At 38.3% G+C, this 25,034-nt stretch overlaps 1 protein-coding gene across 1 annotated transcript in view; it reads right to left on the bottom strand.

The window, feature by feature from the left end:
• LOC132822463 (inter-alpha-trypsin inhibitor heavy chain H3-like) overlaps window positions 1-25,034 on the bottom strand; it is a 51,477-nt gene that overhangs the window by 9,039 nt on the left and 17,404 nt on the right. The window contains 3 exon segments of the mRNA XM_060835841.1: window positions 1,036-1,098; window positions 12,634-12,794; window positions 23,906-24,045. Of these exon segments, the coding sequence (XP_060691824.1) occupies window positions 1,036-1,098; window positions 12,634-12,794; window positions 23,906-24,045 (364 nt within the window).

The raw sequence follows: 25,034 nt of genomic DNA, 5'->3' as shown, positions 1-25,034 counted from the left end.
CTATACCAAGTTAGAAAAGTAACACAAATCTACAATACAAATTTACAGTTTATATTCTAGCTTGAGATAATATGGGTTAACAGAAACTGAAGTGAAACACCCAAGTAGTGGATACAGTCAAGACAGTTTCAAGAATTATTCAGCAATCTACCCAGAGTTTAGTGATATGGAGAGTGAGTAAATCTAATTAAATCATCGCTATGTTACCACCACCTTCCTCTGCCTGGCTGAGCTCATCCTCATTCTGAACAATTGTTTTAAACTTCTCTCACTTTCTTCAAGTAATGGGGTGGCCATGGGCCCACCTGCACGGGCCCATCTCTTTATGGGGTATGTGAAACATTCCTTGCTCTAATCCTTTCCCAGCCCCCACCCACAACTCTTGCTCTGACATATCAATGATATCATTGGTGCTGCTTTCCGCTCTTGTCTGGAATTGGAGAAGTTCATCTATTTCATTTCCAATTTCCACCTTGCTCTTACTTTCACCTTGTCCATCTCTGATTTCTCTCTTCACTTCCTCAACATCTGTTTTCATTTCTGGAGATAGGTTGGCCACTAATATTCAGTACAAACTAACTGACTCCCACAGTTACCTTGAATATATATAGTCACACCCTACTTCCTGTACAGACTCTTCCATTCTCCAAGTTCCTTCATCTTAGTCACATCTGTTCTGATGATGCCAACTTTGACATGAGGGCCTCTGAAATACCCATATTCTTCCTCAACTGAGAATTCACCAGCACCATTGTTGACAGGGCCCTTAGCCTGGTTTGACCCATCTCATGCACTTCAGCCCTCACCCACTGTCTTCCCTCCCAAAACAGCGAAAGGGTCCCCCTTATCCTCACCTATCATCCCACCAGTGTCCACATCCAGAGAATCATCAGCTGCCATTTTCACAACGTACAGGGGATGCCACCACCATATTTCCCTCCCCTCCTTGTCAGCCTTCTACAGGACTGTTCCGTCTGGGACACCCTGGTTCATTCTTCCTTCACTCCCAACACTTCTCTAACAGCCCCATGGCACCTTCCCCTGCAAGTAGGTGTCATTTACTTCCTCCCTCCTCACTATCCAAAGGTCCAAGCACGCCTTCGAGGTGAAGCAGTTATTTACCTGCACTTCACCCAATCTAGTCTACTGCATTCGCTGCTCATAAACATGGTCTCCTCTATAATGGGAAAACGAAGTGTAGACTTGGTGACCCCTTTCCAGAACACCTATATTCTGGCCACAAAAAAGATTCTGAGCTTTCAGTTGCCCGCCACTTCAATAACCACCTGCTCCCTTGCTAACATCTTTGTCTTAGTGAAGCTCAGCTGAGCTGGAAGAACAGCACCTCATTTTTCACTTGGGAAATCTATAGCCTTCTGACTCAATATCAAATTCAACAAGTTTAGAGCTTGCGGCACCTTCTCCCATGTCCTTACCCCCAACCCCCACACACCAGGCCTTGTTATCATATGTGTCAAAAGTGTGGTGCTGGAAAAGCAAAGCAGGTCAGGCAGCATCTGAGGAGCAGTAAAATCAACATTTCGAGCAAAAATCTATTTGCTCAAAACATTGGTTTCTTGGGTGCTGCCTAACCTGCTGTGCTTTTCCAGCACCACACTCTTGACTCTAATCTCCAGTATCTGCAGTACTCACTTTCACCTACACATTACCTATTGTTAGCCACTAATAGTCCCCATAAGTGGCCATTCATTTTGCTAGACTGACCATAATCCACTCCTTTGTCTATCCAACTATGCTTCTGTCTCTTTGGGCTAGCTCCACCTATCGTTTACTCCTTATCCCTTCCACCTCCCCTCCCCACCACCCCACCCTACCTTCTGCATAACAACCAACCTTTTCCTAGCTACCATCAGTTCTGATGAGGGGACCTGAAACATTAACCGTGATTTCTCTCCACAGATGCTGCCAGACCTGCTGAAAAATTTTCAGCAATTTCTGTTTTATTTCTGATTTCCAGCATCTGCTCTTCTTTCAGTTTCTCATTTAGTCCTTGTCTTCTTCATTTTTGATGATCTAGCCTTGAAACTCCATCAAATTCTCTATGTCACAGACTGCTCGTGAGTTGGCCATTCAATCTCTTCTCCAAGAACACATTCCTTCCTGAGACTCCTTGTAATCGTCTAATTGCTGTACAATTTCAACTTTTTGATGAACTTGTACTTTACCTAAATTTTCTCAAGAAAATTCTCAACAAGGCTCCAACACACATTGTCTCTTCTTTTTTAAATGAGCTAACTTCCATCTGAGATTGCATCTCATAGGGCTACATAAACACGACTCTAATATCTAATTGCTGGCACAATTTCTTTGAGTGGAGCTCTACTACCAATGGGCCTTTGCCCCAGTTGCATGAAGCCAGTTAACAGCAGCACTTTACAACATGGTGTCACCTTCTCTCTTGTCTGTCGCTGACTCCAACATGTCTGATCCCTGAGTTGCTGTTCACTGATCCTTGAATTGAGTGACCTATTAAAAACCTTACAACAAGTTCCACTCTTGCTTTTGGGTAAGATCAAATGTAACCAGTAGTCGTGCTTAAATGTTACAATCTCAACAGTCTTCCAGCCCCCACAGTACAAATGGAAACAGAAAAAGATGTTATATTACAGACTGCAATGTCAAGAAGGTAGCTCACTAGCATCTTTTCAAGGGATGGGTAATAAATGTGATGCCCACATCCCAAGTATAAACAAGTATATTTTAAAAGTAATCTTTGTATTTTTTTTTAAACCACTACAGATTTTTAAAAATTTGCTTCTTAGATTTTGCATGAGTGAACCAGTTAACTCTCAGGAAAAAAATGTAAATAAATTCATTCTTATACAATCCAATCTATGGTATATCCCTGAAATGGTTAATGTAAACCTCTAATTAAAACAAATTGTTAATATACATCTTTATTATTATAACATTCTGCATGTAGATATTCTAGATGTTCTGACATTTTACAAGCTTTCATTTCTGTAAGTAATTTGAAAAACATCTGTGACTAAAAGGTCAATGCTGTTCTGAAATAATAAAAATAACTAACTTTTCTGCTTAACTGCAAATGTATTTAGGGTCACTGCACTGGTCAAATTTAATCATTAACCATCAACATATTTGTTAATGTTGCATCATTGTGTCTCAAAAAATCAAACAAGAGCTACAGTGAAGGTCATAAAATAATTTCTCCGAATAGTGCATGGAGTGCTGTGCAATCGCAAAACCTAAATACGAATAAATTCTTTCAAATATTCCTGAAGATTAGTTTGATATTAAAACAAAAATCAACATTGTCATCAAAACCCAAATATATTTGTATTTTCAGAAGAACAAAAAATGAGGCTGATAATGTACTCAATGATAGTAGATTATCTTCTATTTTAATTTGTTACCTCTGGAATAGACCTTTTGGCTCAGAGAATTCAAAAATACCTACAGTACATGATAGTCTGCTATGCATCTGCTTAGAGGTGATGTCAATCAAGAATACTGATTGTTACAGATGTACACCATGGCTTGACTAAGGATTTAGGACAGGGAATGGTATTCCATAGCGTCACTCCCTACAGTGCTATGTCCACCCTGAGCTGATTATCCGAGAAATGCTGCATGCCTGTCTCTTGCATGGCTCAAACCATATGCCCTTTAGAGAAGCAAAGCCCTACTGACATCCCAGTTTGTGCCAGAATGCTGCAAGTTTGCTCTAGTCTGATGTCACATGGTAGACTGGCTAATGCAATGTTAGCATTCTCATCTGGACCACACAGGCTCAAAAAAAACTTTCATATACTCAGCAAACAATTATCATAAAGCAAAGAGAAATTGCTATGGAACCTGATATTATCTTGCATCCAGTAATGAAGACTTGCTTTCAAGACCTAGCTGCGCACCTAATAAAGCTGTTCCAGTACAACCACAGCTCCCAACAATGAGGGTAATTGTCCAGGCATGTCTTGTACACAAAAAAGCAGGAAAAATCCAATTTCCTAATTACTGTGTGTCAACTTGCAATTTAAAGGCCTGTATGACTTGGTGATGGTGTCCCTATCTCTGAGCCAAAAGCCTCAGTTCACGACCCACCTGCCCCAGACAGGTATCACAACATGCCTGAATAAGCTGATTAAATATCAACTTTTACATTTAAAGTGAGCTTTTGTGGTGCAGTGGCAATACCCCTACCTCTGGACCAGGAGGCCTGGGTTCAAGTCTCACCTGCTCCAGAGGTGTGCACTAACATCTCTGAACAGGTTGATAAGAAAATATCTACTGTTAATTGGAGAGCTATCAAGCAACATTTGTTTTACAATAATCTGCTCACCAATACCCAGTTTATAATTCCATCAGGTTCATTTAACTCCTGATCTCAGGCAAAAGAGATGAACTCAAGATGAGGTGAAAATGACTGTCTTTGGTACCCAGGCAGAATTAGAATAAATGTGGGCTGGGATGTGACTTTCAGGTCAAGGGATGCATGTCCTATGCTGTTTTTTTTCCCTCCCAGGCTGCTATGGCTGGTCAAACAGCAGTTCCTCAAAATCTGAAAGCAGGATTTGAAGGGAAAGGGTGGGTAGTTGGAGAAAATTTAAGGTAATAGGCCCATGATGATGATACCATCAGCAGCTTGCTTAGCTTGCCAAGGTGCAGGCTGATGGTGCGCTATGAGATGTGAAGGGACATAAAACAAAAAGTATACTGCTATCTGCAATGTTCTCAACTTCCTTGGATGGCTGGGTTCACACAGCCAGCCCAATGATGCGGAGAATGATCTCTACAAAGGGCTGAGGAGATTCAGGCACTTGTATCTGTTGGCTCAGCTTTACTCCCTCTTCTGTAAGAGACAGGATTGAGATTTTACAGCACTGCATTTGGGTGATGTACACGCCATTAGCTGAATAGCTGGAGAATTATGACACAGAGAAGGATGGGTGTCAGGCTGGTAGTAGTGGTGAAGGGGAGTTTCTGGATGTTACCAAGTGCTCTGAGTGGGATGAGTGATGTGTGTGTGGTGCATTGACCAGCTTGAGATGCTGGTGATGTAGTTAGGAAATGTGAATTTGCATTAATTGATTTTGGCAACAAAATTAGGTATTTTTACTGGTTTATGGTAGTATTGCCAGACCTATAGGTCTAGATTCTGCGAGTTAACCTTCCTGGTCACCTTATTCTTATTCACCTGGTTCTTATTCTCTTCTGAGGATGATCCCTGTCGGCTACCTGGTATTCCAGGGAATCAGGGTGTCACTTTTCATACCTACCTTGAACATTAATGTTTATTGCTGCATCACAATTCGGGAATCCCTCTGTCCTAGATGCTTCATTTTCTATCTTTTATATTACAGCAAATGCAACTTCCCTTTAAAAGCAAGAAGCGGAAATTGCTGGCAAAACTCAGCAGGTCTGGTAGCATCTGTGGGGAAAAAGCAGACTTAACATTTCGGATCTGGTGACTCTTCATACAGTTCTGGTGTGGAGTCATCAGATCCAAAATGTTAACTCTTTCTCCCTAAAGATCTGCTGAGTTTTGCCATCAATTTCTGTTTAGTTTCAGATTTCCATGCAACTTCTGTTCTTTGTTTTATTCCTTTTAAGAGACAGAACTTTCCATTAAAAAAAGGGACTGTCCTCTCAGCACAATGCAGTTTGTCCCACCGTCTGAGCACAGAGACAGTGCAAAGAGGGCAGCCAGGGTTGGAAGCTGCTCAGTAATATGCTATAATCAAGTAAATGAAGCAGTAGCATCAAATTTGTTTTTAAATCCAATGGAAATGGCAAAGGCTGTCCACAAATTGAGAAACACCCCATGCACAAAGAAAAAGTCAAATGAATATTTAGTCTCTGGTATTTTAGGCTTAAATCCTTTTAAAATCAACTACTGACGACTCAAGATTTTATTTTCAGTAAGATATAATGATGAAAGTAAATTTACAGAATTAATTTGATTCTGACACTGGAAATGACTGAAAAAAATTAAAATATCTGTTTTTAATAATCAACTCCCTTTGTTCCTCTTGTCATGACAGAATTTGATTAGAATGTGTTATATCTACATCTATGAGAAGTTGACTGAGTGTGGTGATGTTAGAAGTATTTTTCCAAATAAAATAAATAAATGAGTTTGCATCAAATAGAAATGAAGCACCTTGATACAATTGGACTGAATCAGTGAGGCGATCAAGGGTAGTATTTGATTGTTAACTTTGTGGGATGACAATATTTAGTGGAACAAACAGAAACAAATCAAATTAGATGAGTACCCAGAGTTTGTGGAACTAAATATAATCGCAGAGGTGGGGAGAGGGAAGACTGCAGAATGATTAGAAAATGAACAAGAGAATTTTTTAATCAAGGTATGGCTTGAAGAGAAATAGAAACTGAATGTTACTGAGCCTCTCATATTCTCCAGACTATGGGATGGGCGAAGATTTCACAGGGTTGATCATTTGACAGCTTGAGATGAATATTGGCAAAGGAAAGGACATCAGTACCAATCTGCTATGCTAAGAGTGAAGGTTAGCAAGAAACAAATTTGCATGGTTACAAAGTTCTCAGATGAATATACTGAGCTTGCTCCTAAAAGATAACCAAGGACAGTGATTCACGGTAAATAAATCATAGAAGATGCTAATAAATTTTCCTGGGGTGTTGTATTGTTGGAAATAGCAGTAGCATTGGAAGATAGGACAGAGAGAGAAGTACACAATCACTTCTGTTATTGTAAGGGAATTCCAATTAACATGCTGCCTCACAGGTGCCAGCTAAAGTAACAAACAAATAGAATGAGTTGATGTTGCAAATAAATAGGTGGAAGCAATATGAACTATGAATTAAATTCTAAAGGAGTTGCAAGGGCAGACAAACCTGGTGATAAATGTGCAAAAATCTTTGAAGGTATCGGGGCAGACTGAGAAAGTGGTGCATATGGAATCCTAGGCTTTTCAAAAACAGCATGGAGAAGAACAGCAAGCTCCTTGTCACTTTTTTGAATTACCCCAGAGCTTAAAGAGCTTAGGATGTGCTTTCTCAACAGCAACACCTTGGACAATTGACATCAACTTGACAACCAATCTTTTTCTTTTTCTCCTGCAGTTTAAGTTATTGTGATCATTTAAAACTTGATCTGCTTGAAATTGACCTGATGAGCGCAAAATGAAAAGTTTCGGCAACTAATCTCTCTTTTCAGTAACTAAATTCCATTTCGTATTTGAAAATCATGAATTTTTTCTGTGCTGAATCTTACTTGTGCAAATGACATTGAATTTGCATATATTTTAGAATTCATGATGTTGCTTTAGTAAAATCTGAGACAAGGAAATGATTTTCAACTATTGACCACAAACTAGGTAAATGCTTGATTTTGGATTATGTGTGTTGCAGTGTCTATTTGTTGATGTTCATTTAACATGATGAGATTATATGAGGGAAAGTTTCATTGTATAATTCATATTACAATTCCAAAGGTCGTTCTGTCAGTGCAGAAGGCTTTCAGAAACGTTGATTAATTTTATTCATGCAAGAATATTGGAAGACACCAAGTAATCGATGTTAAATAACTTATTTAAGTGCAGTTTTTATAAAGTTACCATTAAAAATAAGCTTTTTACTGTTTCTTTGTATTATAAGTTTGTTGAAGAATAAGTTTCAAATTTGGCCATCTTCATTACATTGAGAAAGTACTCAAATTATATTTGAGGAGTAAAGACAACAAAATATGGTTGAAGTTATATATTGCTTTAGGCATATTTTGAGCACAGACATCTGTGCTAATTGCTACTTTACAGTAACTAAAATTTATATTGTCTTCTTTCCCGAATAATATTGCTTATAGGAAAATTTGCAAATTAGAGTACATTTATTTTTCAAAAAAGTCTTACCAGATGATGCAAAATTTAATGTAGGGGAAGCACCTGACGAAAGGGTCCCCCTTTGTCGCAGATGAAAACGTGGTGATACAGTGGAATACTTTCTATTCCGCTGTTTCTGGCGTTTGGCTGGACCAAAGAAAACATTTTGAGATTCTCCTTAGATTCATTTGTATTATTCTCCATAACACCATTAGAAAATCCATTCTCTAAACTTTTTTTTAATCCAACAGGTTAGATGCAACTGTTGGGTTACATCAAATTTCAGGCTACATTACATGATATGTGAAGATACAATAATGCTGAAGTTTTTTTTATAATTCTTCCCATTTCATTAAAAAGGAACTAAATCCATTGAGCACCTTTCACAATGAAAAAGATATATGCCACAAAGCACTTTACTGCCAATAAAGCATTTTATAGTGTCTTCACTGTTGTAATGTAGGGAAGCGTGACAACCAAATTATGCAGTAAGCCTCCAAAAACAGCAATGTGATAATGATCAGACAATCTACTACTTTGTGTTGTCTCAGGGATAAATATCCAACAGGACTTCAATGGGAATACTCCTTTAGGAAGACTGATGGGATTTTTAAGAGTCTCCTGAGAGTGCATTTGGAGCATCAGTAGAATTATATATCAGGCTAAATTTCACCTTCACTGCTTGCATTATAAACTCACAGAAATTAAAGTTAAACAGATTCTATATTGGGTGTCAGATCAAAACTCAAACAAACTTTGTTTGCTTTTCACAAGCATTTAGACCCTCTCCATAAAACCATTGTTCCCACATTGCAGGGTAAGACCATTGGAAATGTGAAAATGGAACCTATTTGAATGCAGTGATAACTGCAAACAACCGTGCTGGAATTGGATTTCCTGCATTTGCTATTCTCATCCTGCCCCCTTCCCAGGGCTGTCATCATCAGGAATACCACTTTTTCCTGGATGTCGTCAATTTTAAAGAAACATCTCTGGACTCAAAATGTGAATTCTGTTTTCCCTGTATGTTGCCATACCTGCTGAGTTTCTCCAGCAAGTTGTTTTTTTCATTGCTATGGAGTTGAAGAACAAGAATAAATAAGTCTCGCCACAAATGTATAAGGCTTAGATGAAACCATATTTGAGGCATTGCGTATGGCTTCGGTCTTCAAAATTAAGGAAGGATAAGGAAAGAAATGCAATGAAGTCTCACTGGATTGAGAGCCTTTCTTGTAAGGAGAGAGGGAGTAGCTTGGTTTTATACTTTCTGGAGTTTTAAAGAAAGGGAAGTGCTCAGGATATATATAAAATTCTCAGAAGGATGAACAGAGCTGATTATGAGTCCTTTTTTTTATTTGTCCAGAGTGCCAAAAGCTAGGCATTATAGTCTCTAAATGAGGGCACAGTCATTTTGAACTGAAGTGAAAAGCAATCTCTTCACTCAAATAATCATAAATCTTTGAAAGTCTCCAAGCCAGACTACTGTGGATGCTCAGTCATTATGTTTATTCAAGTATAAGATTGGTAAAAATTTGGGGGATCCAGGCTAATCAAAGTGTATTACAGTTGGGCAGGAAAGTCAAGCTACATGAGGGAAAAGTGGGCAATACTGCATTGGCCACATAGTAGACTACATATTTCTTTTGCTAAAATAGCAGTTTTTTCTTCATACAGAACTTTGAAACACTTACCATTAATCTAACATTGACTGCATTAATTGTCCAATGTCACTTAAAATTCAAATGCTAGACTTCACCTAATTCATTCAAGTTCATTGCAGACGAATCTTATTCACAATACCTGTGTGCACCACCAGTCATTCACATATTTTTCTTTGATGAACTCAGGGAAGGTTGAGTTCCTAAGGATTAACCACAATCTTACTAAATGAACAGAGGTAAAGAGCTATCCAGCCGATCGTCTAATCACTTTTGTTTTATGCCTTTAAAAATGACCTCTTCAAGCGATAAATGAATAGGGTCTACTTATAAAAGCTCAAAATTATCTAAATTTTGCAAGTCAAACAATGTAAATATTCATCGTTGTGAGTATTTCTACAGCTTGGAGTTGGAGTAAATCAGTTTATTGTTCTACAAATTGGAGAAATTAAGCCACTTGCATCAGCATTGTTCCCTCAAGATTGGTGTTTCCTACTATGGTTTGAATGCTCCCACAATCCAATCACAAGGTTACCGGTTGCTATCAATATACAACTGAAGGTCAGAAAGTGTTACCCTGCTAGAACTACAAAGGTACAGGCACAATGTACCAGAGGTTGGTTAAAATGGGGTTCTAAGGGGAATTGTTACCACTGATAGTTTAATCTGGGGAAAAAAATAAGAAACTTGTTGATGCTGAAATTTACAAACATTGATTACAATTTACAAACATTGATTATAGATTACTGGAACTAAGAAAGAGTTCTTGAAGGCTTTACTCTTTTCGTTTTCATTTTTCATGAAATTGAGTAAATTAGGTGAAGTCTAGCTGCTCTTTTGTGACGTTGCCTGTGAACAATTCTGAAATTATCTCTGACTGCCTGTAAAATCATTGGAATATTTTGACTCCACTCGAGTTCAAAAATTCCATGGAGCTCTCCCTATTGTTGATGAAATGGATCAGCTGGTAATGAGGAGGATGCTTCTTTTAAAAAAAAATTAGTTCCTACCAATGAAGTATTTAGAGGCTACATAGATCATACACTGGTATGAAGAACTTAATGAAATACTCTTAGAACATTTTATGAAAACACAATAAGGAATGAGTGTCAGCTACTATTTGAAGAATTTTGGCTGTGGTCTACTACCTTCACACCATCCGGCTATAGTTGTAAATACCACAACCAAACTCAACTTTTATGCATGGGATTCATGTCAGACAGCAGAGACCTTTCTTGAAAATCAGTCTGAGTCTGGTCCAGCCAAATATTTGTCGTCAAGTAATGATTCTTTATTTTTGGAGAGCACACTATCTGTTTGCTTGACATCATAGCATGGAAACAAAAAAAGGACTGTCCAGTTTTACTGAGACAAGTTTCCACGTTTCTGAACAGCAAGTATACTAATGCTCACGTTGTGTGCACAAGTTGCTATTCTTTTTAGGAACTCAACCTTCCCTGAGTTCAAAGTAAAATATGCGAACGGATGGTGGTGCACACAGGTATCATGAACAAGATTTTCCTGCAATGGCGTTGAGTGGATGAGGTGATTTGAATTTAAATTGGCAAAGGACAATTTATGCAGTCAATGTTAGATTAATGGAAAGTGTTTCAAAGTTCTGTATGCAAAAAACTGCCAATTTTGAGATAGGAACATAGTCAACTATGAAGTCAATATTTTATTGCTCACTTTGCCCTAATCATCCTTACCTAAAGTGAAGAATTGATTATACAAGTAGATAAAATGTATTAGTAGCCTGAAACAGTGGGAGAGCAGCCAGTGTATTACCTTGCCTGTCTTTATCAGGTTAGAGTCCAACAGGTTTACAGTATTTGCAAGCAGTAGCTTTCAGAGCACTGCTCCTTCATCTACCTGAAGCACTCCAAAAGATAGTGCTTCCAAATAGACCTGTTGGACTATACCTGGTGTTGTGTGATTTTTAATTTTGTCCACCCCAGTGCAACACCAGCTTCTCTACATCATGTCTTTATCAGCTTGTTGGACTCCTTATGGCACTGGTTCATAATTCTGGAGGTGAAAGATGTGACATTCAGTGCCGCTTCCACAATCTTCATGTGGTTCAAAACACCTTTTGGGCTCCTACACATGAAAACCCAACAGCCTCATTCTCCTTTTGTGGCACCCCCATCTGGCAGGGATTGGAGGTCAGTCTCACTAAAACTCTCAACCATTTTGCCTCTTAACCATTTTGCCATACACTCCCTTCTTTAGATGTCTTTGCTAAAACTTTCAGTGGAAGATGCTCAAAATCACATATGAAAAATCAGTTACAGTGACTGGTGAACTCACTGAGGCAAACACGTTCCTATTTAGGTGCCAATGTTCAGTAGAAGGTTGATGGGCATAAATCTCAGACTAAGGACAAAATCCAGCATAAATTACTTTATGGAAACTTGGGGCTAGGTGTTTATTAAACATCTTAATTTTCAGTTCAGGTGATAAACTTGGTTTCTTTTTGAATCTGTGCCCCAAACAATGTTGTTTTAGACAATTTATTTCTCCTAGATCAGGCATATCAGGGCAACTTTCCACGTGCTGGGTTGTGACTAATGGAACAGCTCAGTGAGGGACACAATTCTTTAGTACTATTCCAAATAGTAGGCACCATACGCTTTGCAGCATCCAGTGCCTTCAGTGGTTTCTTGATATTTCATAAATAGGTTCAATTAGCTGAAGACTGGCATTTGTGATGCAGGGGATCTTAGGAGGAGGCCTAGACCGATAATCTATTCAGTACCTCTGTTTGAAGATATTGTACATGCAAATGCTTAAGTTTGCTGTTTTAAGAAATATAATAATGTTTCACTGTTTCTTTCCTGGAAGTACACATATTGCAAAGATACATGTCTAAAAAAATTATTATGACAATACCAATGAATGAATCATTTTCATTAATGTGACTGTAGCTTTAAAATAACAAAAGGAATATACTTTAAGCCTTCTAAGTGCATGGGCTGCAATCACTAATGGTATTTTTGAGGGTCATTCTGCATTTTCTGCAATAAATATTTCCTTTGTTTAAACTGTGACTAACGTCTTTGCCAAAGCATAAATGAAATTCTAAAATCAGTAATTTAAAAACCAAAGAACTAAATAAAAATGAATACCATTTTTAATGGGTTTGTCAGCCATGGCAATTACATCCATTTTGTTCTCCTCAGGTTTTGTCACAACCATTGAAGTTAGTGGTGTTACAAAACTGTACTTCAACGAAAGTTCCAAGGCCCTGGCTGTTAGTTTTTTATTTTCTCCGGCATTCGCTGAAATTCTGAAAATGTAACAGAATGCACGGGTTATGCACTACTTCAAGACAAAAAAGCAATCAATTTTTCTCCACTCCGGCTTTCCATCTTGCTTTCTCCTTCATCCTCTTCTGAAAGCAATGACTGATGCTAAGGTATAATTTAAAGACAGACAATTTACCCAATTTATATTCTTCACTGGGGAGATTGGTTTTAGTGGGGTAGACTATTTGACCAAGATGATGCCAATTCCATTGTCATCCCCATTCATATTGTTACAAGGGCAAGGTTTTGTAAGATGGTTATGTATTTGACTATCTCCAATTCAAGGAAAAATTGAGTAGTCAAGATGGTGATATGATCTGTGACAGATGTGCCTGAGAACAAATCTGTGTGCTTTGATTACCATGAAGATCTGAGACCCAAGTTCAGACTAATTGAAAACATTCACATCTGTAAACAAAGGTAGGAGCAGTTGGGACAAATGAACTTATTTTCTGTCTCAAAGTTTTTGGAGCGAAAGAAAGAGTGAAAATGAAATATCTCGGGCAGTCAAAGCCTTCAGCTAGTCAGGTCATCAGAAAGGAGAAGGCTTATTTGAGTTGTGGGAGATTATTTTACAAAATAATCTTGGAGCCTCAACGTATAGGTCAATGATTATTTACTGGACTAAACTTGGGCTACTTGAGAAAAAATTCCAAGGTCGCACTCCAACTCAATGATGATTCATTAGATACTTATTCATTATAAGTAATGTAGTTAGTACATTACTTAAATTCTGAAGCACCAAAAGTGGCAAGGTGCCAGTTACTCCCTGGTCTTCCTACTCCCTATTTTCCCAGCTGACAATCTACCTACTCTCTGAAGCCTGTGCTTTGTTCACATCCTTGACTAAACTCCACTGCTTTGTCTTCTCAGTGTGGTATGGGATCATTTTCACATTCCATTCCCAAAGAAAGCCTCAGGGTTAATGCAGGTTCAGCCACATTGCATTTTCACGGAAACTCTGTCTGATGCATTAGCATCAGAGTGTGGTTATGCGTTTTAACCAATTTTCTATTTAACCTGACTATTGTCTTGTGTAAGAATGAATGGAAAATGAATCTTAAATGATTATTACTTATAAAGTTAGTTAAAACTCTACCTTATTCTAATTCCAGCTGGAAATTCATTGGATTTTTACAGGTTAACTCATCTGTAATGCAAGTTGCTCCTAACAATTTGTGAGCTGTTAGTTGGAATGTGGGAGGGAAGATTTTCTCTGGTCAAAGCATGGAGATGCCAGTGTTGGACTGGGGTGAACAAAGTTAAAAATCACACAACACCAGATTATCGCCCACAGCTTTATTTGGAAGTACAAGCTTTCGGAGTGCTGCTCCTTCATCTGGTAGTGGAGTAGGATCATAGGACACAGAGTCTATAGCAAAAGATCAGTGTCATACAACTGATGCAATATATTGAACAAACCCAGATTGGGCCTGAACCCATTCTAAAAGATGAAAGACTTAACAGCAATCTAGGTTTGTTTAATATATTTTATCAGTTATATGAGACTATGATCTTTTGCTATAAATTCTGTGTCCTATGATCTCGCTGCTTACAAAGGAGCAGCGCTCCGAAAACTTGTATTTCCAAATAAACCTGTTGGATTATAACCTGACGTTATGTGATTTTTTAAAACTCTGGTCAATTTTAGATTTTAGAATTGCTCTGATGAGGCAGGGAGGAAAAGTTGCCAGAGTGGGCCTTACTGCTGGCAGTCAGATTGAGAATCCTCTGATTATTGAGAGAATTATCTTTCAAAGGTCACTCAACCTGTCACTTGGTGAAACAAATGAACATGGTAGATGCTGGCATTGAATTCAGATTGTTTCCTGAAAAGTCTAAAATCTTGTGGAGAGTTTTCTGTTTGTGTGGTTTAGGGGTTTTAGATCATTTGAAGACATGAATAAGGGTTACCTTTTCTGTAGATCACAGTATTTGGTGCCTATTAGGTAATGTTTATTCAACGTTTCTTTTAGTTTGTTTGTCAAGATAGAAGTCTTAAAACTTATAATCATATTGTGCAATTCCAATTATCCCATTACTAGAAATGCTAATATACTTTTAAACATTATGAGCCCCTATGGGGGATTATAGCTGTGCAAACATATTTTTAAAAATTAATTCAGTTCATTCATGGAATAGGAGTATTATTGATATGGCCAGAATTTATTGCCTATCACTAATTAAGTTTGAGAAAGTGGTGATAACTGCCTTCAGAATTCTTGCAGTTTGTGTGATGTATGTATACCCAATGCACTATTAGCTTCAACAGCACTCAAGAAGTTTGACACCATCCAGGATAAAAAAAAGCCCGCTTAATTGGCAACACATCTACAAACATCCACTCCCTCCATCACCGAAGCTCAGTAACAGTGTGTACTACCTACAAGATACACAGCAGAAATTCAGAGCTCCTTAGACAGCACCTTCCAACTCACGATGACTTACACCTTGAAGAACTAGAACAGCAGAACCATGGGAACACCACCACATGCAAGTTGCTCTCACTACCTTGACTTGAAAATGTATTCCTGTTCCTTAAGTATCATTGGTTCAAAATCCCAGAATTCTTTCCTTAACAGTATTATAGGTCTACCTACAGCACCTAAACTACAAAGGTTTTAAGAGGAAGGCTCATCACCACCTTCTCAAAGCAACTAGGGACAGGCAATAAATACTGGCCCAGCCAGTAACACCCGCATCCTGAAGTTAGTTTTTAAAAGTTAAGAAGGGGTTCCTAGGATTTTGGTGCAGAGTTATGATCCCAGGTGATATTAATACTGGACCAGTCAGATCCCAGATTGAAACCTGGCTTAATAAACCATAACTTCAGGCTGGTATGACTGGAACTATTTTCCTTCTAGTGAATTAATGTGCATTAACTAGATGTTTTTCTTTAGCTGTTCTCGCTCCTGAAACTCTTAAAACAAACTGCAAATGAAGCTCAGTATTATTCAGAGTAAACAGAAACTCCCAAAACTCAGTTATCAATACTATAACAGGAATTTTTACTGGAAGGTTTAACCTTTTACGTCTACTCTCTGGTACACACAAATACCGACTCTGATCAGAGTCAATCTGCCTCATTTAAATTTAATGAAAGTATGGCAGTTAACATTCGATCATCATTATCTGATGCATTCTCCATGTTAACACCTCTGCTAATCAAAGTCCATTTGCCAATCAATTTCTTCTCACATCACATAAATGTTAGTTTTGACCTTAAATTGATATTCTAAGCTCTGATGAGTAGAAGACAAAAAGCTTTTCTAATTGTGTTTTTTTTTAAAAACACACATATTTTACACTGTCAGTACCAATATATTTACAAATACACAAGGACTTTCCATAAAATTCATAATCTACACAAGCTCATTTGAATCACAACATTCCAGTTCCTCTACATTGGCTTTTGATAAGGCATCTATCATGACATTTTTGCTTCCTGCTCTATGAATGATATTCAGATTATATAGCTGTGGCATTAAATTCAAATGAAACACTCTTAGCTTTTTGGAATGGTCCTTGTTGAGGAATTTAGTGGACTATAGTGCATATAACTAAGTCTCTACAGAGATTTTGGATATGTAGGTTTAAAAACATTATGGAGCCAACACAAAACTCAAATCTCTTTTTCTGCAGTTATGTAGTTTCATTGGCAAGAAAAGTCACCGACTGGCTATTCAATCTCAATCTCATTCTCCTGCATACAATCTGATGAGTTGGCATCGACAGCCGGTTTAAATCATTTAGCATACTTCAGTGTTGCTAAAAACTGGGGCAGTCGTCAGTACAGCTTTCAAGCTGTCAGTCTAATACTTTTATTTTCATTCAGATTTCTTGACTTTTTAAAACATTATCAGAGGAACCAATACAGTGCCTAAATTTGAAACAAACCTCCAGTAGAATGTATTTAAGTCTGAATTCTGCAAAATCTCTCATTTTATCTTGCACTGGAAAAATCCAAGGTAGCCCTTTTTTACTGCTCTAGATTCGAATTAGCCTTATCAAAATTACGTTTAGCTTGGCAACTTTTTTTTTAACCAAGTTTATAACCAAATTAATACTTTATATTTAAATATCTTTTTCAGCATTATAAGATAATCCTCCAACAAAACAATTTAATCATCAATATATGCAAGACAATTGCATAATCCTTCAATGACCTAGTTGATTAATCTTTGAAAGGTTACACTTACATTTTCATTCTGAACAGTATTTTTCTCAGAAATTTCATACAAAGTTTAGAAGTGAACTATGAGCCTTGGATTTTTAAAAACTAATTTAAGGTGACCTTTCACATCTTGCCCACATATTGGTTTAGATGGTTTGAATCCTGTTGACTCATTCAGGGTGTTACTGATGACAAACGGTAACAAAGGAATTCCTTTAGCCCAGTCACTAGGACATTTCTAATAATAGTCTTTAATTTTGATCTTTAAAGTTTAATGCTAACTTTCTAATACTTCATGCGATTGGGAATGTTAGACTGAAAATGTGCATTATTTTATCCCCAAACCATTAAATATTTCTTTAAATATTTGTGACACATTTGAATCTTGATCTGATTGTATTTCTTTGGGTAATCTATACCAGGTAAAAAAACTGAACTGACCTTTCTATCCCCCATGAAAATATTCATAACTCACATTTATAGTGGTCACAATATTCACAGCTGAAGATGTTTTAATGTTGGATACTATCCTGAGGACTTCATGTACTAACATCCTGGGTTTGAAATGACAACTATTTTCATAGCATGATTCCAATCAGTTTCTTCCTCATTCCTACTGATTCAAATTTTACTACAAAATCAAATGCTGTCATGTTGCCAAAGGTAGAAACTTTGGACCTGAGCTTTTTGTCCAAGAATGAAAGGTAGTAGGTGACCAGATTGAATTTGACCTGAAACACTGACAGTGCTAGGGAAACTCAGCAGGTCTGTCAACATCTGTGGTGAGAGAAACAGAGTTAATGTTTCACATTTGGTATGACTCTTCAGATGAAGAGTCTGTTTCTCTCTCCACATATGCTCCCAGACCTGAAGAGTTTATCCAGCGTTCACTGTATTTGCTTCAGATTTCCAGAAACTGCACTATTTTGGCTTTATTCTGAAAATTTTCCTGCTTTTTGTGGACAGAACAGGCTGGGTTACTTTGCTATATGTCCAATAGATGCCAGAGATGTAGCTGGATTTGAACAGCCTGGCTGGAGGCCTGGGCACACCTGGAGTACAAGGTTTCAGAAGTCATAGAGTCATAGAGATGTACAGCATGGAAACATACCCTTCGGTCAACTCATCCATGCCAACCAGATATTCTAACCTAATCTAGTCCCATTTGCCAGCACTTGGCCCATAACCCTCTAAACCCTTCCTATCCATGTACCCATCCAGATGCCTTTTAAAAGTTATAATTGTACCCACCTCCACCTCTTCCAATGGCAGCTCATTCCATACATGCACCACCTGTGTAAAAAGGTTGCTCCTTAGCTCCCTTTTATATCTTTCCCCTCCTTTCCTAAACCTATGCCCTCTAGTTCTAGACTCCTTGACTCCAGTAAAAAGACTTTGTATATTTACCCTATCCATTCCCCACATGATTTTATAAACCTCTATAAGGTCACCCCTCAGCCTTTGACGTTCCAGGGAAAACAGCCATAGCCTTTCAGCCTCTCCCTATAGCTCAAACCCTCCAACCCTGGCAACATCATGGTAAGTCTTTTCTGAACCTTTTGAAGTTTCACAACATCCTTCCGATATTTAATTAATTGAATTTAAGTTTGCAACTGCCATAGGTCTCTCAGTCACTAGCCCAATACCAGAGCCATTACATCTGCATGGTGGGTAGAAATAATGCAGGTATTTCTTGCATGACTTAAAGATTAAAGGAGAAAGTGAGGACTGCAGATGCTGGAGATCTGAGCTGAAAATGTGTTGCTGGAAAAGCGCAGCAGGTCAGGCAGTATCCAAAGAACAGGAGAATCGACGTTTCGGGCATGAGCCCTTCTTCAGGAATGAGGAAAGTGTGTCCAGCAGGCTAAGATAAAAGGTAGGGAGGAGGGACTTGGGGGAGGGGCGTTGGAAATGCGTTAGGTGCAAGGAGGTCAAGGTGAGGGTGATAGGCAGGAGTGAGGGCGGGGTGGAGAGGTCAGGAAGAAGATTGCGAATCCTCTTGCAAGGATTCCTTGAAGAAGCTCTCTTCCTCCCTTTTCCAGGATTTCAGTGAGTCCCTCTCTCACTGCACACTCCAGGTCATCTCCTCTGCCCAGAAGCTCTTCTCAGATTTCTCCAGTTTCCTCATTTCCCCTCCCCCCACCTTGTCTCAGTCAAATCTCTCGAACTCAGTACTGCCTTCCTAACTTACAATCTTCTTCCTGACCTCTCCGCTCCCATCCCCACCCCCACTCCCACTCCCTCTCCGGCCTATCACCCTCACCTTGACCTCCTTCCACCTATCGCATTTCCAATGCCCCTTCCCCAAGTCCCTCCTCCCTACCTTTTATCTTAGCCTGCTGGACACACTTTCCTTGTTAAAGATTAAAGCTACTGATTCAACTTGCCTTAATTAGATTTGTGAACTAAATTTTTAAACAAGCTTGACTGTGTACTTCAAGATTTACGTTAAATTTCTAGAAGTTCTGAACAGTCATCTTCAAAATTCCCTTTACCCCTGAGGCTCATTTCAAAACATAAATCAATTTGCTGCCCAACTGGTACTTTTAAATTACTTCATCAGTATCACATCATTGTTTTTCAATTTTTTCGCATTTTGAAGGCTCAGTAATGAATTGGCGGTAGGTATTTTATGCATATGCAACTTTATCTACCACTGATCAAGCTTAATGAAATTTGTGACCACAATTTCAAAATACTAAGGAAACTACACATAGGGAACATATATGGGAGGCAGTTAGGTTATTGATGTTTTATTTTAAATGTGTAGAGGGACAGAAAGCAAAACTGTGGATAATTAGCAAGTTGTTTATCTGGATGCCAGTCAGTGTCTTACATATATTTTTATGAAGGTGTTTAGAAAGCTATTTGCAAATTATATTCCTTCTTGTTTCATAAATAGTAATGCCTGGGAAATCAGTTCAATCATTGCATTTTTTGCATTTTTGTAGACTGTTAATTACCTGTACTTATGTTACTGAAAACATAATAAATCAGCAAACCCCTAAAAATCAACAGAAAAACAGAAGGTAATGTTGATCCATATGTACCAACATGCAAATTAGAAGAAGGAGTAGGCCATTCAGCTCCTCCATCATTCAATAAGATCACAGCTGGTTTCATTGTAACCTCAAATCCACATTCCCACTGACCCTAATTAACATTCACCTCCTTTGCTTATCAAGACTCTACATATCTCTGCTTCTAAAAAAGAGGACTCTGCTTCCACCACTTCCACCAGAGCAAATATTTCAACTGAAGTTTCATAGGGGCCACACTATATTTTTTTAAACAATGACCAAATAGTTGTAGCTTTTCCTATAAGAGAAAACATTCTCTTCACTTTCACCAAAGCAAGACCACTTAGGATGTTTCAATCAAATCATCTCTTTCATTTCTAACTCCTAAGGAACCCCCAACCTCACCATTCTAGGTATTAGATTGGTAAACCTATGAACCACTTTCAAAACAATTACATTCTTTCTTAAATAAGTTGACTAACATTGCACACAGAATGTTAGATGCAGTCTCAGCTGTACCGTGCATAACCACCCAACTTTTGTGTTAAATTTCTCTCATGATAAATGATAACATTCTATTGGCTTTCCTAATTACTTGCTGTATCTGCGTACTAATCTTATTGTTCACTATATATTGCAGAGCTTTGAAATCTTTAACCACTGCAATAACAATTTTTCTTCTCCATGCCAAAATGAATAATTTTACATTTTCTGCATTATTCTATATTTGTCTCATCTTTGCCGCTCACAACTTGTATCTTTTTGTAGCATCCTTCTATCCTTTTCACAATTTACTTCTCTACCCATATTTGTATTGTTAGCAATTTTAGTGATAGTACCTTCGGTCCCTTCACGGATGCCATTTAAGTAAATTTTAAATCCTTGAGGCCCGTGGCCTTTTTCTGTATCTAGTCCCTCAATGCCTTTCCTTGATATCCCATGGGCAGTAACCTGGCATCTGTGATGTTGGGGATCTCAGGAAGAGCTGAAAATGTGTTGCTGGTTAAAGCACAGCAGGTTAGGCAGCATCCAAGGAACAGGAAATTCCTGTTCCTTGGATGCTGCCTAACCTGCTGTGCTTTAACCAGCAACACATTTTCAGCTCTGATCTCCAGCATCTGCAGACCTCACTTTTTACTCGAAGATCTCAGGAAGAGGCTGAGATATATGATCCATTCAGCACTTCTAGTTAAAGATGGTTTCAATTATTTAGCGTTGTTTCTTTTCACCCTTGTGCTACATTCTGGAGTGCAGATGTTCACGTAGTGTCCTCCTCAATTTACTTGCTCAATTGTTCACCCCACTCATGACTTAAATGTAGTATTACTGCAGAATTTTGATTCTGAGATTGCTTAACGCCACTAAAGTTTCTACTATTCAACCTGCATGTCAGCATCTGTGTTGCTTCACTGGACTGAAATTATTAACACAAATACTTTATATCAAAAATTAATTCATTAAATTTGTATTCAGCAGCTACAATGGTGGGATTTCAATTCAAAACTTCTGATCTTTAGTCTAGAACTTAAAAAAACTATTCTTGTTCCTTCTTCCTGGGATCATAAGACCACAAGGTAGAGGAGCAGATTTAGGCCATTCAGTCCAATGAGTCTATGCCACCATTCAATCATAGCTGATATGTTTCTCAACCTCATTCTCCTGCTTTCTCCCTGTAACTCTTGATTCCCTTTCCAATCAAAAATCTAACTATTTCTCTATCTATCTATACACTCAATGACTTGGCCTACGCAATCTTCTGTAGAGAGGAGTTCCATGGACTCACCACCCTCTGACTGAAGAAATTCCTCCTCCTCTCAATTCTATGCTTTCTATTCTTAATTGGTACTCTTTCTTTTATTGGTCAGAGTATTGAATACAGGAGTTGGGAGGTCATGTTGCGGCTGTACAGAACATTGGTTAGGCCACTGTTGGAATATTGTGTGCAATTCTGGTCTCCTTCCTATCGGATGGATGTTGTGAAACTTAAAGGGTTCAGAAAAGATTTACAAGGATGTTGCCAGAGTTGGAGGATTTGAGCTATAGGGAGAGGCTGAATAGGCTGGGGCTGTTTTCCCTGAAGCGTCGGAGGCTGAGGGGTGACCTTATAGAGGTTTACAAAATTATGAGAGGCATGGGTAGGGTAAATAGGCTAAGTCTTTTCCCTGGGGTGGGGGAGTCCAGAATTAGAGGGCATAGGTTTAGAGTGATAGGGGAAAGATATAAAAGAGATCTAAGGGGCAACTTTTTCATACAGAGGGTGGTATGTGTATGGAATGAACTGCTAGAGGAAGTGGTGGAGGCTAGTACAATTGCAACATTTAAGAGGCATTTGGATGGGTACATGAATAGGAAGGGTTTGGCGGGATATGGGCTGGGTGCTGACAGGTGGGACCAGATTGGGTTGCAATATCTTGTCAGCATGGACTGGTTGGACCGAAGGTTCTGTTTCCATGCTGTACAGCTCTATGACTCTAAAGGGTTGTCCCTTTATTTTGAGGCTGTGCTCTCAGGTCCTAATCTCTCCACTCAATTCAGGCTTCTCAGTAACTTTCAGTGAGATTTCCCTCATTCTTCTAAACTTCATAAAGTACAGACCAGTCCTTATACGTCAAGCCCTTCCTTAGATACAGGGCCCAAAACTGCTTACAATATTCCAAATGCAGTCTGACCACAGTCTTATACAGCTTCAGCCATACAATTTCCACTCTTGTATTCTAGCCTTCTCGAAATGATTGCTAACATTGTATTTGCCTTCCTAATCTTCATGTTAACCTTAAGAAAATCATTTATATTTCATCTGCTACTTCTTTGCTCACTCTCCTAATGTATCTAATTTCTTCTGCCTCCACAACACTACCTGTACCTCCATCTATCTTTGTGTCATCTGCAAACTTCACAACAGTGCCTTCAGGTCCTCTGTCCAAACATTAATGTATTATGTGAATAGTTGTGGTCCTAACACTGACCTCTGTAGAACTCCACTAGTCACCAGTAGCCATCCTGAAAAAGACCTTTTAATCCCACTCTTTGTTTTCTGAAAGTCAGCCAGCACCTTGCCCCAACACTTTGGGCTTTTGTCTTATATAGCAGCCTTCTGCATGTACCTTGTCAAGGGCCTTCTGGAAATCCAAATAGATCATGTCCATTCACTCTCCTTTGTCTAACTTGCTCATTATGTTCTCGAAGAATTTGTCAGGCATGGCATTTTACCATGCATTTCCAAGTACTCCACAGTCTCATAGTTAATAATGGATGCTTAAGTCTTATCAATGACTGCGGTCAGGCTAACCAACCTGTTGTTTCATGTGTTCTGCCTCCCTCCCTTCTTAAACACGGCTGTTGTATTAGCTATTTAATAGCCTTTCAGACCTTGCCTGACTGCAATACTTCCTGAAAGATCATTAATGTCTCCATAATCTCCTCAGCTTTCTCCTTCAGAGTCCTAGGTGCAGTCCAATTGACCTGGATGATTTATCCACCTTCAGATCTTTCAGCTTCTCCAGCACTTTCTCCTTAGTGACAGCCACTATGTTCACCTCTGCCCTGGACTTGCTTTAAGTTCTGGTATGCTACTGATGTCTTCCACCATGAAGAATGAAGTTCATCCGGCATTTTTTTCTAATCATTACTACTTCTCCAGACTCATTCAGTATTCCCTCTGCATCTCTCTTTTAAATATTTTATATACTTTTTGTATTGTCAGTTGCAGAGATGTTGAGAAATTAATTAATTTCTTCATTTCTATTCTAACTTAGAGTGGCTAAAATTCTTTTACAATAAAAACTTGTTATATTTTCTATGTTAAACTACACATAACTTTTCAAATATGAACTCAGCCTGTTTCTTTCTTGTTAATCAACAAAAATACAGTTTTGTAGAGTAAGAAATTCTACTTTACCTTTGATTTAGGAGTTGTTGAATAGTCAAGTATGCCCACAATCTCTCAGTAAAGTCACCAAAAACATATTGCTGATATTGCAGAATCCTCTCTGCCTCTGACACATTGACTTTCTCTTCAAGAGATAAATTACTGCTTGCCTGCAAGAGAATCATATTATCAAAATCACTGACATTACAGATTCCAATCTTAATCCATAAAAACAATTCACACTGTTCATGAGGAGACTGTCTAATTTATGTAGAATCAACTATGACATGTTGTAAGAGATAAAACGAGCTGAATGCAGGAATTTTCAAAGAAAATTAAATCATATTATTCATGCACTGACAGCTTAGCATAGTTGGTAGCATCCTTGTCCTTGAATTAGAAAATCAAGGGCGAAAGGCCCACTTCAAACATGAGCACCTCCTTGTGTAGTTGGAGGAAGTGTTGGCATTGCTGTATCCCACATAAGATAGTAAACAGATCTCTTCAGTAATTGAAAGCATATTAGATAGGTACATATTTATCTTAATAATAACCTTCTGTTACATAATGTTGTTAATGTAACAATATGTTCCAAGGCAATTCACAGATATGTTATATCACAGGTAACAAAAAGATACTTTTAAGGGCAGAATGGAACTGTTGTGGTTGCTGTTCATTGTGAAGTAGCACCAACTATCTTTCTGGAGTACCCTTCAGAAGATATCAAGGGAGATACAGAGGGGAGCTATAGTCTTATAAACAAGTCAGACCTGGTCAGTGGTAGGAGAATAGGATGATAACGGAGTATGGAAATGTTGACATGGGTGGGCAGTGTATCTGACAAGGGAGAAATTAAAGGAGACAAAACAATAGACAAAGGTGTGGGAGGGGTAGCCAGAAAAGATGGAAATTAAAGAGAAGTAGAATATTACAGCCATGTGTTTAGGCCTACAGAATGGGACCGAGGAAAACTAATTTTGTGCATCTAATGGCTGCTGTATTTATCCACCCAAAAACAATCACTTCTTTTCAAAGTTTTTCATTATGTATAAATCATACTTTTAAGATCTGAAAGAGAGCTGTAAAAATGAAAAGCTTTCTTTCAATTTGATCAGCATCTGAAATAGAAACAAAAGTATCAACTGATATAGGAATGCAA

Source organism: Hemiscyllium ocellatum, chromosome 14 (assembly GCF_020745735.1).
Source record: "Hemiscyllium ocellatum isolate sHemOce1 chromosome 14, sHemOce1.pat.X.cur, whole genome shotgun sequence".
Taxonomy (NCBI): domain Eukaryota; kingdom Metazoa; phylum Chordata; class Chondrichthyes; order Orectolobiformes; family Hemiscylliidae; genus Hemiscyllium; species Hemiscyllium ocellatum.
The sequence above is the reverse complement of the archived record's forward strand: the minus strand, read 5'-3'. Positions and strand labels throughout refer to the sequence as shown.